We start from the raw sequence: 14,917 nt of genomic DNA, 5'->3' as shown, positions 1-14,917 counted from the left end.
ATGGTAGCAGTGAGAGCAGCCCATGGCTCAGGTGGCTGGAGTCTCTGATGAACCTCTGAGCTTTTTTCACACACCACCTGGTATATATGTCCTGGAGGGAGGGAAGCTCACCTCCGATGATGTGTCTGGCAGTTCGCGCCACCCTTTGCAGGGCTTTACGGTTGTGGGCGGTGCTATTGCCGTACCAGGTGGAGATGCAGCCAGTCAGGATGCTCTCTACAGTGCAGGTGTAGAACCGTTTGAGGATGTGGCGGTTCATTCCAAACTTCCTCAGCCGTCTCAGGAAGAAGAGGCGCTGATGAGCCTTCTTCACAATGGCCTCAGTTTGGACAGACCATGTGAGTTCTTCAGTGATGTGGACACCCAGGAACTTGAAGCTGCTGACTCTCTCCACTGGTGCTCCATTGATGGTGATGGGGCTGTGTTCTCTTTCTCTTCTCCTGAAGTCCACCACAAACTCCTTTGTCTTACTGATGTTGAGGGAGAGGTTGTGCTCCTGATACCAGCATGTCAGATTGTGCACCTCCTCTCTGCAGGCTGTTTCATCATTGTCAGTGATCAGACCTACCACCGTCGTATCATCAGCAAAATTAATGATGGCATTGGAGCTGTGTGTTGCCACACAGTCATGTGTGTACAGGGAGTACAGGAGTGGGCTGAGAACACAGCCCTGTGGGGCAGTGTTGAGGGTCAGTGATGAGGAGATATTACTGCCCATTCTAACCACCTGGCATCTGCTTGACAGGAAGTCCAGGATCCAGCTGCACAGTGAGCTGTTTAAGCCCAGAGCCCAGAGCTTCTCATCAAGCTTGGAGGGCACTATGGTGTTGAATGCTGAGCTGTAGTCTACAAACAACATTCTCACATAAGTGTTCCTTTTTTCCAGGTGGGAGAGAGCAGTGTGTATTGTAGATGCAATGGCATCATCAGTGGAGCGGTTGTTGCGGTAAGCAAACTGCAATGGGTCCAGTGATGGAGGCAGCACAGAGCAGATGTAATCTCTGATTAGTCTCTCAAAGCATTTGCTGATGATGGGGGGTCAGAGCAACAGGATGCCAGTCATTTAAGCAAGTGATTTGGATTGCTTTGGTACAGCACAATGGTGGATGTTTTAAAGCATGTGGGGACTACAGACAAAGAGAGGGAAAGGTTGAAAATGTCCGTAAAAACACCAGCCAGTTGATTAGCGCACGCTCTGATGATGCGGCCCGGAATGCCGTCTGGACCTGGTGCTTTACGGATATTCACCCGTCGGAAGGATCGGGTTAAATCTGCTACAGAGATGGAGAGTGAACTAACCTCTGTAGCTTCGGCCGCAAGAGCTCTCTCTGCGAGGGCGGTGTTATTTACCTCGAAATGTGCATAAAAATTATTTAGCTCATCCGGGAGAGAGGCAACGGTGTTCACAGCAGAGTTTTTATTCAATTTAAAGTCCGTGATGATATTAATTCCCTGCCACATGCTTCTAGAGTTGGTGGTGTTAAACTGTCCTTCAGTCTTGTTCCTGTACTGGCGTTTTGCTGCTCTGATAGTTTTTCGGAGAGCATAACTGGCTTGTTTATGCTCCTCCGCATTCCCGGAATTAAAAGCGGAGGTCCATGCATTAAGTGCCACGCGAACATCGCTATTAATCCAAGGTTTCTGGTTTGGGTAGATCCGTATTGTTTTGGACAGAACAACATCCTCTACGCACTTTCTGATGAAACACGTGATGCTATCAGCGTAAAGCTTGATGTTGTCATCAGAGGCAGACCGGAACATCTCCCAGTCCGCGTGATCAAAACAGTCTTGTAGCGTAGAGTCTGTTTGGTACGACCAGCACTGGATTGTTCTGAGGGTGGGTGCTTCCTGTTTCAGTTTCTGCTTGTAAGCAGGCAGAAGCAGAACGGAAGGGTGGTCCGATTTGCCAAATGGCGGGTGGGGGAGGGATTTGTAGCCATCCCGGAAGGGAGAGTAGCAATGGTCCAAAACCCAGTCCCCTCGTGTGTTAAAACTGGTGTGCTGGTGGTATTTTGGTGCGATTGATTTGAGATTGGCTTTGTTAAAGTCCCCGGTCACAATGAACGTGGCCTCAAGGTGCGCAGTTTCCTGCTTGCTTATAATCCCATACAGTCCCTTGAGTGCCCGGTCTGTGTCGGCTTGTGGCGGGATGTACACAGCTGTGATAATGACCGCTGTGAACTCCCTCGGTAACCAGAATGGTCAACACAGAAGCATGAGAAATTCCAGATCAGGAGAGCAGAAAGACTTGATAGAATGTACGTTCCTCTGATCACACCAGGATTTGTTGATCATAAAACATACACCACCACCTCTGCTTTTACCTGAGAGGTCTTGCGCTCTGTCCACTCAGTGCACGGAGAACCCCGCGGGTTTGATGGCGGAGTCTGGAATCTCCGCAGACATCCAAGTTTCTGTTAGGCAGATAATGCAGCAGTCCCTCATTTCTCGTTGGAAAGAGATCCGCGCTCTCAGCTCACAGAACTTGTTGTCCAGCGACTGAACATTTACCAGTAGAATACTGGGTAGCGGGGGTCGATTTGCGCGACGTCTTACTCTGATGAGAACGTCGGCTGTGTTTCCTCTTTTCCTTCTGCGTTTCCGCAGCAGGGCTGCCCAGACAAAGGGCTCTGCTGGCGTGTTTGTAAACAGCGGGTTGGCACTGAGGAATCTGAAGTCCGGTTTACGGTGTGTAATTGCAGAACCAATGTCCAAAAGTGTTTGTCTGTTGTAGACAATAAGGCAGACAACATCCAAGACAAAACATATAAGAACTGTAAACAAAACAAACAAAAAACTACAATATTGTTTCGGAGCTCGCGACGCAGCAGCCATACTCGGTGCCATCTTGAGTCCAGTGCCATCTTGAGTCCAGAGTTCAGAGGGCTGAAAGATGATAATGGTCATTCAGAAATCACTGTTTAAGTGATTCTTATTGGAACTTCTGTTTGGAACGACCCTACAGCATGGATTGTGTTCCCTTTGAAGTGCTCTGCGAAGGCATCATCAAAGCAGGTGAGAACATACCCATGTGCGCTGAACAGACAGGTGGAGAGTGCATTTTTTTTCTAGAAAGTTTTTGATTGAACAAAGTTTCTCAGGATCTCTGTGGATATAAATGTTTGTTTTTAGCCTGAAGAGAGAGACTGCAGATGCTTCTATCTTCTGAAAACTAATTTTGTCAACGTTTGAAGTACACTTGCATATAGATACAATTTTAAAGTAAAAATTGTATTATATAGCGCTATTCTAGACAGTTGTCACATACTGCTTCACAGTAAAAAACAATAAAGCAGTATAAAAATAAACAAGACAGAAGATAACAACATATTACAACATAACACACAGCCATAAAATAAAACATTGCATAAACCACTTAAGACAAAAGACCGCACATCACCCGACATAAACTAGATGAAAGCTAACTTGTAAAAATTTGTTTTTAAGAGTTTTTAAAACCTGACTCGGATTGGGCCGATCTTAAGCTCAAAGGAAGATCATTCCAAAGTCTAGGCACTAAGACAGCAAACGCTCCATTTCCCTTAATCTGGACCTTGGGATGATCAAGAAGTTTTGATTCAATGATCGTAGAGTCCTTGTTGGTCTATGTGGAATCAATAATTCAGTAATATAAGAAGGTGCTTGCCCATGCAATTCTTTATAGGTGATATGTAATATTTTAAAATCTATTCTGTATTTGATTGGTAGTCAGTGAAGTGCTGCCAAAACTGGGTATGGGCACTATGGGGAGTTCGGTTTAAAAGTCTTGCAGCTGCATTTTGAACCACTTGAAGTTGGGAAACTGTAGATTGACTGAGACAGATGAATAGCTCATTGCAGTAATCAAGGCGTGATGAAATAAATACATGTATAATCCTTTCCAGATCCTGAGTGTTCAAACACGGTCTAAGTTTTGAAATATTTCTTAACTGATTATAAACAGGTTTGAACTACTTTAACATGCAGATCTAGTGACATACTGCAATCGAAAACAACACCTAAATTCCTGGATACTTTTCTCATATTACCCTTCAGTGAACCAAGCTGTGGCTTTATCATATTTGCAATATGATCTGGTCCAATAACAACAATTTCAGTTTTGTCTGAATTCAGCTGCAGGAAGTTTGTGCCATCCAGTGCCTAATAGCTACAATATAATCTAACAGAGTGTCAAGCTTAGTGATATCATTTTGTTTAAAAGAAAGATAAAGCTGTGTGCATCTGCATAAAAGTGATAAGAAATACATTTAAAATGTTGAATCAATTAGCCCAAGGGAAGCATATACAAAGAAAACAGAACAGGGCCAAGAATAGATCCCTGCAGTAACCCAAATTTTTGTGTGTTAGATGAAGATGTACATTCTACAATTTTAACAGAAATTTGTCTTCCTGACAAATATGATTCGATCCACTTTAGGGCAGTCCCTGAAATCGCAACCCTTTCCTGAGGCGATTTAAAAGAATGCTGTGATCGATTGTATCAAAAGTGGCGCTAAGATACAATAATAATAAAAGGGTGCACTCTCCTGCATCAACCCTCATTACAATATTTTTAGTTACTTTGAGTAATGCAGTTTCAGTACTACAGTTGAAGTCAGAAGTTTACATACACTTAGGTTGAAGTCATTAAAACTCATTTTTTAACCATTCCACAGATTTAATATTAGCAAACTATAGTTTTGGCAAGTAATTTTTCCAACAACTGTTTACAGACAGATAGTTTCACATTTAATTGACTATATCACAATTCCAGTGGGTCAGAAGTTTACATACACTAAGTTAACTGTGCCTTTAAGCAGCTTGAAAAATTCCAGAAAATGATGTCAAGCCTTTAGACAATTAGCCAATTAGCTTCTGACAGGAGGTGTACTGAACTAGAGGTGTTCCTGTGGATTTATTTTAAGGCCTACCTTAAAATCAGTGCCTCTTTGCTTGACATCATGGGAAAATCAAAAGAAATCCAAGACCTCAGAAAAGAAAATTGTGGACCTACACAAGTCTGGTTCATCCTTGGGAGCAATTTCCAAATGCCTGAAGATACCACGTTCATCTGTACAAACACAAGTATGCAAGTATAAACACCATGGGACCATGCAGCCATCATACCGCTCAGGAAGGAGACACATTTTTTCTCCTAGAGATTAACGTAGTTTGGTGCAAAAAGTGCAAATCAATCCCAGAACAACAGCAAAGGACCTTGAGAAGATGCTGAAGGAAACAGGTAGACAATTATCTATATCCACAGTAAAACGAGTCCTATGTCGACATAACCTGAAAGACTGCTCAGCAAAGAAGAAGTCACTGCTCCAAAAATGCCAAGTGCACATGGGGACAAAGATCTTACTTTTTGGAGAAATGGCCTCTGGTCTAATAAAACAAAAATTAAACTGTTTGGCCATAATGATCATTGTTATGTTTGGAGGAAAAAGGGTGAGACTTGCAAGCCAAAGAACACATCTCAGCCGTGAATCATGGGGGTGGCAGCATCATGTTGTGGGGGTGCTTTGCTGCAGGAAGGACTGTTGCACTTCACAAAATATATGGCATCATGAGGAAAGAAAATTATGTGGATAAATTAAAGCAACATCTCAAGACATCAGCCAGGAAGTTAAAGCTTGGTCGCAAATGGGTCTTCCAAATATACAATGACCCCAACTGAGTCTATAACCTTTTTAAGAAAAGTGGTAAGTAATACGCCATGCGGGCTGAATGAACATTTCACGCGAGAAACAACATCTTTTAAAGACTGCTCCTCGATTGGCTGAAATGCAGACAATACTGCACAAGCAAAAGAATAAGAATCAAGATAATCATCATAATAATAAGAGTTAGCAAACCCAGTTAATGTGGAATGTGAAATACCTGATCTGATACCATCCATCTTGTTTATGAAAAATGATTAAAAAAAAAACCTTTCACAATCCTCAATTGAATCTACTGTAACAGCAGCAGGAGCAGGGTTCAATAAACGATCAATAGTGGAAAATAAAAACCTACGATTATGGTAATTCACAGTGATCAAACCTGATCCTTCAACTATAATAATATGAAAATTTTCCATCTCTGCTCTGCCTTTCTACATTCATGTTTTAATTCACAAATTTGATGGTACATCCACGGATAATTTGTAGTTGAGGCAGATCTCCTCTTCAAGGGAGCAATGTCCTTCAGGACTGATGAACACAGTTCGTCAAACTGGTTCACCATCTCATTTATACAGACACAATCCCTAAATTGAGTACTTACATCCTCAAAAGCTACAGAAAATGTACATGTGGATTAATTAGTGATAAAACATGAATAAGTGGTTATACTACGTTGATAACTATCACTATTATTAGAGACAATGTCAAAGATAATTCATTTATGATCAGACACAATGATATCTTCGACTGCTAAGGCCTGCAGATCTAAACCCATATTAAACACCAAATCAAGAGTATAGCCTTTTAGATGCGTGGGACCAGAGACATGTTGAATTAAATGAAAAGAATCAGTAATATTTAAAAATTCTTTGGTAAAAGTATCCGAGACATTATCAGCATGTACCTATATAAAAATAGCCAGCCACTAAAACTTTGTCAAAGTTAATTATAGTAAAAAAACAAAAAAAACAACAACCACCATTTGGTCCCGGAGGCCGGTAAATGAGAATATACCCCAAAGATTTTTTAGTTCCATTTACTGTCAGGCAAGTATCCATCTAATGCAGGCAGGAAATTACTTACACAAATGAAGACATAAAAAAAATAATAATTATAATGATGATAATAATAACTGAAATATAAATCATGGTTCGACGTGAACGTGTTTTCGTATTTTAAATTTATGTTTATGTCTTGCTATTTAAGGAGGGATAGTCATGATGCTAATGTGTTTGTCTGGCACACTGCTATCAATTCTCACCTATTGTTAGGTAAAATTAGCAAAATGAGAAGAAAGCTTTCATGGCATATTTTTTAGATAAGCAAATATAGCAAATACTGTAGGTGGCATGCTGAATTGGCATGCTTTTCAAGTCAGTTGACTCTCTTTTGCTGACAGGACTAACAAGCTTTTTTTTGTTATGGTAACGTTAATGCCACTAAATACCGTTGTTCATGTGCATGGAAATTTTGTTCAGAATGTAATGCACATCTTGATATAAATATGATAATTTTTATTAATATGATTCTGTCCGTGCTCACTTGCTCACTTCTGTGTACAATTTAATCAAAATTTGAAGAACAGTTTTGTTTTTTATGCTTCTAAGAGGGCCAATATAAAGTTGACTGTTTTAGGCAACCAGTCTTGATTTACTTATGTACAGGGGTGTAGATCTCCCCCCCCCCCAATAATTAAAACAAGCAAGGCATGCAGTTGATCCACTCAAACTAAGTCAATAGGCTCACATGGTGTAAGCTGGTAGGTCCTTGAATCGGTTAGCCAATCAACTCCCTCTTTGCCTAACATTTAAATTTGCTCAGTTTGCGAGTAACTGTGTGAATAGCGCCATGGGAATCCCTTGTTCCCGTTAAAAAGTTCCTCGGAATGAACAAACGCACCGAAAAAACGGACTTGGTGTGAACAGGCCTGTGCTGCAGAAGCAGCAGTAAAGCAGATCTAGTCCACCAAGACCAATATCCTTTCAATATGTCACACCCAAATTAACATGCCATATCTTTCAGCTGTTAGAGATTAATATACTGAACACTGTTAAAGTTTTTATTAACCTAATTTGGCATAACCATTTCATTATGTTCTTTCCATGGTGTTGATGCATTTTGAGGTGAATTTAATCTGTTTTGTATGCGAGTGAGATGAGTAAAGAGCGCTGTTGCACATTTATTTGCTCATGTATTTTGCTATGAGAACAGACTCCCGAACCATATTCTCTTTTTATAATGTATGGATAACATATAAAAGAAAACACTGGCTCACGGTCTTTATTTAAATTATTGCAATACTTATATTATCCTTGCAATAAAAATAACAGTGTGGTCCTGCAATTTGTTTGTCTAAAGTAAAACATTGCATGTAACGAGTGTTTTTTATGGGATATTTTACTACGAGCTTAGTGCAAACGAATTGCTGAACCTCGCTGCTATTTTTAATGCCATGAGCATATAACAGGCACAGTGATGTAGGCCTACATATGAAATAATGTACATTGTAAAAGACATCAGCAGGCTTTCAAAAACAGACCGGGTTTACGTTTGCAGTACAAAGGGTTCATCATAAACTGCAACTATTGATTTTAAAGCATATAATTTTCGGAGGTGTGTATCAGCTGAAGTCCAATGTCGGTGTTTGCCAGTTGATAAGTGCCACCAACACGCTGAATTGTGCAGCTGCAACGACTCTGGAAAAATGACAAAAAGTTCTTATCTCATTGGCCAGTCAGTTTTCATTGCAGTTCGAACAAAAAAATACAAAATACAAATAAAAAATAAATCGGACCACTCTCCTTAAAAAAACCCTTCGGAATGTCGGCGAATGATTTGTCAGACCCAATATGAGTAGCAACTTGGTGTGAACAGGCCTTCACTGTGCTGCAGAAGCAGCAGCATAGCATTTAGTCCACCAAGACCAATATCCTTTCAATATGTCATACCCACATTAACATGCCATATCTTTCAGAGAGTTGTAATGACTGAAATATGAACAGTTCTTTCTGTATCTCCAAATGTACTGAATTGATCCAGATTGACATGAAAACGTGTAAAAATGGATAAGAAACAGACTTATACAGGGCTGAAACAGCTCATATAACATAAACAGAGTTGCAGAGCAAAATAAATAAATAAATACATTCCTTACAAAGAGTTAAAGCTGTTACCTTAAGGATCACTATCTGATCTAACATTTAAATATTACTTTCGTTGGTGTAACAAAGTAATAAGGCTAATTCAGCTATGTAAAAAAATATTTTTTACTTGAATAAAACCAGTTAATCTCTGTTACAATACACACATTTTTAGGCTGCCTGACAAGTCTTTTAACAGAGTAGAAAAGGATAAATAAGAGAAAAAAATGTGGCCATTGCTTAAATCGAATCCCTGAAATACAATCAAGTTTTCCAGGGAACCATCTAATAAACAGATACACAGAGAGATCATATTTATGTCAAAGGATGTGTGATCATTATGCTTAAAATCAAAGAATATTAGCTGTGCAGCAAACACACACACACACACACACACACACTTTTAACCAAAGAACATAGTCTTGAGCTGACAGCTCTTTGAATGATAATAAGCGAGGCTGAAAAACAGTTGGCCACCATATGGCAGCTCTAAGTACACCCATAATACTCTCCTGAATCTGAGTACAGTTACATTCACTTACTATTATGTGTCAGGAATGATGAACTGCCTAATAAATAATTCCTTAATGCAATGGATGATAGCCCTCCAGCTCCTGCCACCATAAAGAGATTGTGAGGTAAAAAAAAAAAAAAAAAGGCCTGAAATACAACTTGGCAGCACACTTGCGGAAGAACAGTCATTCTCTCTCTTTCTCTCACATACTCACTCCCTCACTGCCTCTTTGACAGTGTCATAACTCTCAGCAGTCTGTAAAAACAGCTGAAATCTCTCCAGCACTGTGTAAACCCCTCACATGAGAGGACTAGCTTCAGGAGGCCCCTGCTAATCGAAAAAGAGCCCACCGGGGTCTGTTCCTGCATGGTGCACTAAAGAGTTTTATAGTCTTATATATGACTAGTCTCAAATCTGGATCCCATCTCCTTCATGCTACCAGTGTAAGAACATTAGGCTTTGAAACATCATAGAACACAACATGGTCCTTCAACCAGTTTACATACCAACTCCACTTGTGCCATGCTTAAAAACTGTCATTAGGCAGTTATATGTTCCATATATTTATAGTGAAGGAACATATAAAACACTTACATTTATATGTACAGTTCAGCACTTAAAGAATGATTCAAACATGAGTCAGTGTAAGACTTGATTCAAATGAGGGCATTCCCTGTGTTGAGGGAACTTATGACCTACAAGTCTTTGCCAAGAACACCCATTTAAAGGAGATATGAGCTCATAAACTATGTACATTGTAAATATCTAAGTAATAACTGTCTAGTCAAAGGCATGTCCACGTCGCTGATTATATTTTGATTGAGAATACTATATTTTATTCCGACTCGTTGGCCTCAAGCGTTTTCTCTGCGGCTAGTGTTGCGCTGCCATTTACAATGCACAGAGGACCCACGCGCACTTATTTTGTACGCGATAGCCTCGGTTTTAACGTTGTTTTTGCAACTCAACGCTTGAGGAGGGTCATTTAAATGAATGAAAAAGGATGCAATTCACTGAATCAAATTTGCATAAATATGGCAGATATGTCAGTTATCAATGGTCAATAAAAATGATATCAATTTCAACCAGTCGTGTCAAAAAGAGTCAGGTCAACGTGTCTTACCAGTACACAAGCTTGTTATGAAGAATCGCTGGAGTCTTATCCGACGCGCAGTTGATGCACCACATTGTTGCGAGAAACACGTCCGGATGCGCAAGCGCTATTTCATTTCATCTCTAATTTGGCAGGAGCGTTTACAGCGTTTCCTCATGGCGCGCGCGAGTAGTTGTATTCGTTTTAAATGGCATGATATGCGATATCATGTCCTGTCATTCTCTCATCCACCTTCATTCTCTCATTCTCTCATCCACCTCTAAAATCTCTTCCCTCCTCCCTTTTTCCATCGCGCGCTCTCTCAATCCTTTGAATCTCTTCAGGCTCGTGCAGCCAGCGTGACACAGCAGTCAGCGCGCGAAAACGTGTCTGCCACGAAAGCTTGGCAAACCGCTGCCTGTTCGCAGCGCATGATCTGCACCTCAGGCATCATCATTGCCTCGTCTCATGTGACAGGCTCTGTTCGGTGCCATTAAGATCAATCAGCGTGTCATGTGACTTAATCTGTGTGAGTCACATCTTGATTTGTCGCGCGGTCCAGAGGAACCATATGGTGTCAAGCTGGTGGTCAGCGCGCGAGCAGAAGTCGCCACAGATCTGTAGTGATTTAGCCACTTTCCCAAGTGGGTAAACAAGATCTCCCTCTGATTGCCTCTTCCTTGTTATCTCATCTTCTCGCACTTATGACAGTAATTAACGTGTTTTGCTTTCGCTATTTGCCAGTGGAATTATTGTAAAATGGTTCTTGATGAGACTTTCCAACCTACTCTGTTGTGACACCAAATGACAGTCTCTTTTTTTCTCTCTTGAGCAGACTCATTTTTCTCTCTTGAGCAGACTTATTATGACAATGACCAAGAGGACAACTCAGCCTTCGTTTTTCATACGGATGCCAAAACATAGATTTTTGATATTTCTTTCTCTGTCTGCCTCTTTCTCTCTCGCTGACCTCGGGACAGCTTTATATAATTCATAATATTCCATATAAGCCACCATTTTGATGCCTCCTCCCCATGTTTGTCATCTGTCTCATTTCTGAGCACAAGCTGCTCAGTGTTCTGTTTGGTCTCTTCATCTCCTGTGTCACTTCCTGTTTTACTTCTCTAAGGGGATTGTGAAGAAGAGGGCCAGTACTAAGATTCGATCTCAGGGTGGGCAAGTGGATGCCTCTTCATCAGACCGGGACAGGAATGTCAGAATTTTCTTGAGTGAATTAAAACGTTTATTGAAGTACCTGCTATATGTCAGAGAGTTTACATTCACTTAAGAAAACGGTTTATTCCAGGGTTTTAGTAGAAAGCGGCATTCTGAAACGACATGTAAACAAGAACGCTGATTTCCTTAAGCCGTTTACAGGATTAAGAGAAAGCGGTATAACACACCTAAATTTCTCTCGGAGAACGCAGCTTAATGTGCTCATGTAAACGCATAAGCAGTGTTCTGATGGGTGTTTGAAGAATGCGCATGCATGGAACAGACCTGGATTACAAATATCATAGGATGGAGCCCAACAACATGTCAACACAGTGGAAAGAACTCAACATTCCTGGGAGTAAAATAGTGAAATCACACACACTATAAACTATACCCATTTGTAAATGCAAATGTAAAATATTGACTGTCCCTCATGTCTGCGTATATGCGCTAGTACATTGAGGGAATCCCTGAGTTTTTCCTAAGAGGGAAACTGCACTATTGTATCGCAATTATACTGCAGGTCGCGATAGAAAGTTAAGGAAAACAACAACTCTGGAATATTTGGAAGTAAAGCGAATCAACAGGGAATAAAATAGTTAAGTCTTCCTCAGATGCCAAGCGTTGCGGGAAAATTACGTTGCTGTGGAGAAAGCTGCTTACTGACTGAGCTGCATGTATACGGAAGTAAAGAGTACGCCACTTACAGTTTACAGTGCATGTAAACGGGAACACTGTTTTCTCGCAATAACCCGGTTTCTTGCAATAAGCCACTTTCTGGTGTCCATGTAAACAATAGTCAGTGTATTGTTTGGAATTATCACGGTGAATAAAGAATAACAATTCTGGCAGAGTTCTTATACATAAAGCTAAACTTATGATTTCCCTTTAAAAATATTTTAAATGCAGTGGAGTTGTTTTTTTAGATCTTAGATTTGTATGAAGCTGCAAAGTTATTGAATCTTTAGGAAAGCCTAATTTTGCCTAGCAAATTTTTTTATTGTATTTCATTTTTATCTAATTTATTTTCTCTTTATGTTGTTGTTATTTAACAGCATTTGATGAGCTCTGCTGTAATAGAGCGCAACAGTCTGGTTCCGGAAGTAAAAATCCCATTAATTTCTTCCTTAGACTAATTGATTTCCAATGCTAACTTATAAACTTTTAAAGACAGACCTACCATGAGCTCCGAGGTTGTTCATCGATGTTATATGCTTTCGTTGAAGCCATCTGTCTGCGTTATTTCAACTTCATTGTGTGAAAATCGTCTTTAATAGCAGATGTTGAACAACTACATTACCCAAGGTCCAGCTGAGAAAGCTTCACCAATTAGAGAACCGCGGCCAACAAAGCCTGCAAAATAAGCCCGGAAGCGACTGCCCACTCCCATGATGCACTCTTTATGACGCAAACGAGTCGGTCTCCCTGCACTCTCAAACTACTTCTATATTTGTGTATATCAGAATATTTCACAATAAATGTAATATATATTGTTTCTACACTTATAATCAACAAAATAAAATGAATAGTTTTAAATATTTTTATAGTTTTAAATTCAGTTACATCATTCGCAATACTTCGTGGGATTGTAGTCCGTGCCCTCATGAAAGATGGTAAGTACACAGACTTGTACCTTTGTCTTTCTGTCTAATTTTCAAAACTTTTGCATTTTGCTCCAAGGTGTTGCAATTCACCTCAGAGCTGGTTGTCTTGATGCCTTGTTTATTGTAAATCGGAAGGTTTCTGAAATAAAATATAGCATGTAGCTTGTTATTGGCAGCATTATCAATCTAAACCCATAGGAGCTTCATTTTTTCAGGTCTGTGATGGTGAGGTCTAGCTTCAGGGGCTATTCATGGAGTCCAGCCTAAGGGAGGCTCAGCCTTTGATCTGTCTATGAGATGTAGCCCGGAGAAATGCTTCTTGTTTTAAATGTGAGAGGTCACTGGTTCAAAACCTGTTTGACATACAACAGCTGCATCTCAAATTGCGAACAGTCCAAGTATGTACTGTAGGCCTACAGCATTTGATGAAGGACGCACTGCTTAGCTGATAAAAAAAGTATGAATATATTCCAGACTTATGTGATCACATAATTAAGAGACCACAATCAAAGATTTTTAGGAGGGCTATGATCCACAAGAGGGTCTAGAATTGTCTATGTGTTGCTCATTGAACATACAGGATGATTGCACAATTCATTTTCTCTTCCACCCTCCTGTGATGGCAAACAGTATAGTCACAGTTCATGCTACAAAAACTACAGAGCTTCAGATGAACTCATATACAGTTGAATTTCCACTGACATTCACACTGAAGTCCCATCACAGTAAGTGCTCTCCAAGGTGTATGAAATATCACTGTGACATTGTGAATGAACTATGCACCATAAAATAGACTCATGCTGTTCCTCAAGTTCACAATGATAGCAATTGCATGATACAAATCTAATTTCAACCATCCTGCTGATGCAGGCCTCTTGCATCTCAATGTGTTACAAGCCACTACCCATGCAGCATCCAGCCCATTTTATGTCACTAGGGCATCTACAAACACTGCAACACGTGACGTGGTTCTTCACGTGATTGGACAGACGTGATGCTTCATGACTGTGCTCCATCAGCCTCCCGTGGTGGGTGGAGTCAACGTCAGTCTCCTCAAATTTCCCCTTTCATGATTCCCAAAGAACAACGCTACAATGTGCTGCTGTCTGCAATATTATTAAAGTCTAACTAGGTCATTTGAGTGATCAGAAAAACTCTGCATCAGAATGCAACCAGTTCAACCAGCTGAGAGGAATGCAGAAATGCAATTACTTAGGATTTCTGCATAATGAACAGTATAAGTATTTTTTGTCAGTTTATAGCTTAAAATGGAACCTGAGAACTCAATGGTATGTGAAGTCCTTAAGTCATGGAAATATGGTAAACACGCATATAACTGGAGTAAGTAAAAAGAGAGAAAGCATAAAAAGAAAGAATGAGGGAGATAAAAAAATACATAAGGGTGGATCTCATGAAACCTGGAACAAATAAAAAGAATTATACTTTTTTCAAAGGCTGTTTTTAGGACCATTAAGATTGTTCACTCACCCCCCATTCTCAAATCTCAATTTTAGTTGAAATCTTATTATCATCACTCAAAAAACTATTTTAGTCTATTTTTAAGATTTACACATTTCAATAATATAACAAATTTACATTAAACTAAACTGAGTAATCTTTAACAAAATGAAATGAATAAGTTTCACTAATTTATTTTGTTAAAGATTACTCAATTCAATTTGATGAATTTGTTATAGAATTGAAAA

General features: G+C 39.9%; 1 protein-coding gene across 3 annotated transcripts in view; it reads right to left on the bottom strand.

The window, feature by feature from the left end:
- Positions 1–14,917, bottom strand: part of LOC127423785 (IQ motif and SEC7 domain-containing protein 2-like) — a 121,183-nt gene that overhangs the window by 48,049 nt on the left and 58,217 nt on the right. Inside the window, exon 1 of one of the 3 annotated variants that reach the window (XM_051668360.1) lies at positions 10,423–10,845. The exons of the other annotated variants lie outside the window; for them this stretch is intronic. Within the exon in view, the coding sequence (XP_051524320.1) occupies positions 10,423–10,487 (65 nt within the window). The 5' untranslated portion in view covers positions 10,488–10,845. Of the gene's footprint in view, positions 1–10,422; positions 10,846–14,917 lie in introns of those variants that run through there. 3 annotated transcript variants of the gene reach the window in all.

This window comes from Myxocyprinus asiaticus, chromosome 33, assembly GCF_019703515.2.
Source record: "Myxocyprinus asiaticus isolate MX2 ecotype Aquarium Trade chromosome 33, UBuf_Myxa_2, whole genome shotgun sequence".
Lineage (NCBI taxonomy): Eukaryota > Metazoa > Chordata > Actinopteri > Cypriniformes > Catostomidae > Myxocyprinus > Myxocyprinus asiaticus.
This window is presented reverse-complemented; position numbering and strand designations above follow the sequence as displayed.